Source organism: Aythya marila (assembly GCF_965140915.1).
Source record: "Aythya marila genome assembly, contig: HAP1_HAP1_SCAFFOLD_1263, whole genome shotgun sequence".
NCBI classification, from domain to species: Eukaryota; Metazoa; Chordata; class Aves; order Anseriformes; family Anatidae; genus Aythya; species Aythya marila.
The window spans coordinates 1-2,000 of NW_028136717.1; the positions used below are offsets into that span (position 1 = coordinate 1).

General features: G+C 65.7%; 1 protein-coding gene across 1 annotated transcript; it reads right to left on the reverse strand.

The window, feature by feature from the left end:
- Positions 1-14: 14 nt before the first annotated feature.
- Positions 15-1,967, reverse strand: LOC309890941 (neurexin-1-like; the record flags this gene model as incomplete). The annotated part of the gene is made up of 2 exons (XM_082785332.1): positions 1,836-1,967; positions 15-241 (listed from the first exon to the last, which is right to left on the reverse strand). Coding segments are annotated over exons 1-2 (329 nt in total), but the record flags the coding sequence as incomplete, so codon positions are not given.
- Positions 1,968-2,000: the final 33 nt, after the last annotated feature.

Here is a 2,000-nt window from a genome sequence, read left to right on the forward strand (position 1 = left end):
CGAAGAGGAGCAGCCCGTTGGGCTCGGTGGTGCGGAAGTCGAAGGAGACGGAGCCGGCGCGGGCGGCGCGGGGGGCGCGGGGCAGGGTGACGAAAGCCCCCGGGCGGGTGAAGGTGACGGGGTCGGGGGCGGCCACGGGCTCGCAGCGGAACAGGAGGGCCCCGTGCAGGGCCACGCGCGCGTCCCCCTCCTGCGCCAGGCGCGACAGCTCCAGCTTGAAGTCGTTGTTCTTGTACACCACCTGCGGGCACGCGGCCACCTTGAGCCCCGTGGTCCCGTAGTCCCGTGGCCCCGTGGCCCCATTGACCCGTGGCCCCGTGGCCCCATTGACCCGTGGCCCCGTGGCCCCATTGACCCGTGGCCCCTTGGTCCCATAGCCCTATGGCCCCGTGGCCTCGTGGTCCCATAGCTCCGTGTCCCCATGTCCCCATTGCCCTGTGTCCCCATGGTCCCATAGTCCCGTGGCTCTGTGGTCCCATAGCCCCGTGGCCCCATTGACCCATGTCCCTGTGGTCCCATAGCCCCGTGGCTCTGTGGTCCCACAGCCCTATGGCCCCGTGTCCCCATGGTCCCATTGCCCTGTGGCCCTGTGGTCCCATAGCCCCATGTCCCCATGGTCCCATGGCCCTGTGATCCCATAGCCCTATGGCCCCGTGGCCTCATGGTCCCATAGCTCCGTGTCCCCATGGTCCCATTGCCCTGTGTCCCCATGGTCCCATAGACCCGTGGCCCTGTGGTCCCATAGCCCTGTGGCCCCATTGACCCGTGTCCCTATGGTCCCATTGCCCTGTGTCCCTGTGGCCCCATAGCCCTATGGCCCCTTGTCCCCATGTTCCCATGGCCCCATGGCCTTGTGGTCCCATAGCCCTATGGTCCCATAGTCCTGTGGCCCTGTGGCCCCATAGCCCTATGGCCCCTTGTCCCCATGGTCCCATTGCCCCATGGCCCTGTGGTCCCATTGCTCCATGTCCCCATGGTCCTATCATTGCCATGTTCCCATGGCCCCATGGCCTCGTGGTCCCATAGCCCTATGGCCCCATAGTCCCATTGCCTCGTGTCCCTGTGGGCCCATCGTCCCATGTCCCCATGGCCCTGTGTCCCCTTGGTCCCATAACCCTGTGGTCCCATTACCCCATGTCCCCATGGACTCATGGTCCCATAGCCCTGTGGTCCCATGGTCCCATCACCCCACATCCCCCCCATGTCCTTGTGCCCCCCCATGACCCTATGTGACCCCCGTGTCCCCCTGTGACCCCGTGTCCCCTCCATGTCCCCAATGTCCCCATGATGTCCCTATGACCCTGTGGCTCCCCCATGTCCCCCATGTGCCCTGCATGTCCCCATGTCCCCCCCCAATGTCCCTGTACCCCCCTATCCCAATGTCCCCATGTAACCCCCCCAACCCAATGTCCCCCTTGTGACCCCATATGACCCCATATGACCCCATATGACCCCAATGTCCCCCCCTGTGACCCCAATGTCCCCCCCCGTGACCCCAACGTCCCCCCCCACTCACGTCCTTGAGGCAGCCCATGAAGTTGTTGCTGACGGGGGAGCCGGGGAGGTCAGCGGTGTTGGGGGACCCCCCCACGTCCTAATGTCCCCCCCCATGTCCCCCTGTGTCCTAATGTCCCCATGTGACCCCATGTCCCCCCTGTGACCCCATGACCTTATGCCCCCCCATGTGCCCTGCATGTCACTAGGCCCCCCCCCATGTCCCCATGTCCCCCCCCATGTCCCCATGTCCCCCCCCTATCCCAATGTCCCCCTGTGACCCCATATGACCCCATATCCTCCCTGTGACCCCAATGCCCCCCCCCACGCCCCCCACTCACGTCCTTGAGGCAGCCCATGAAGTTGTTGCTGACGGGGGAGCCGGGGAGGTCGGCGGTGTTCGGGGACCCCCCCACGTAGAAGAAGTCGTCGGAGCCCAGCATGGTGTAATCCTCCTGCGTGTACCCCGTCGTCGTCAGGATCCCGTCCACGGAAATCGTCACCTG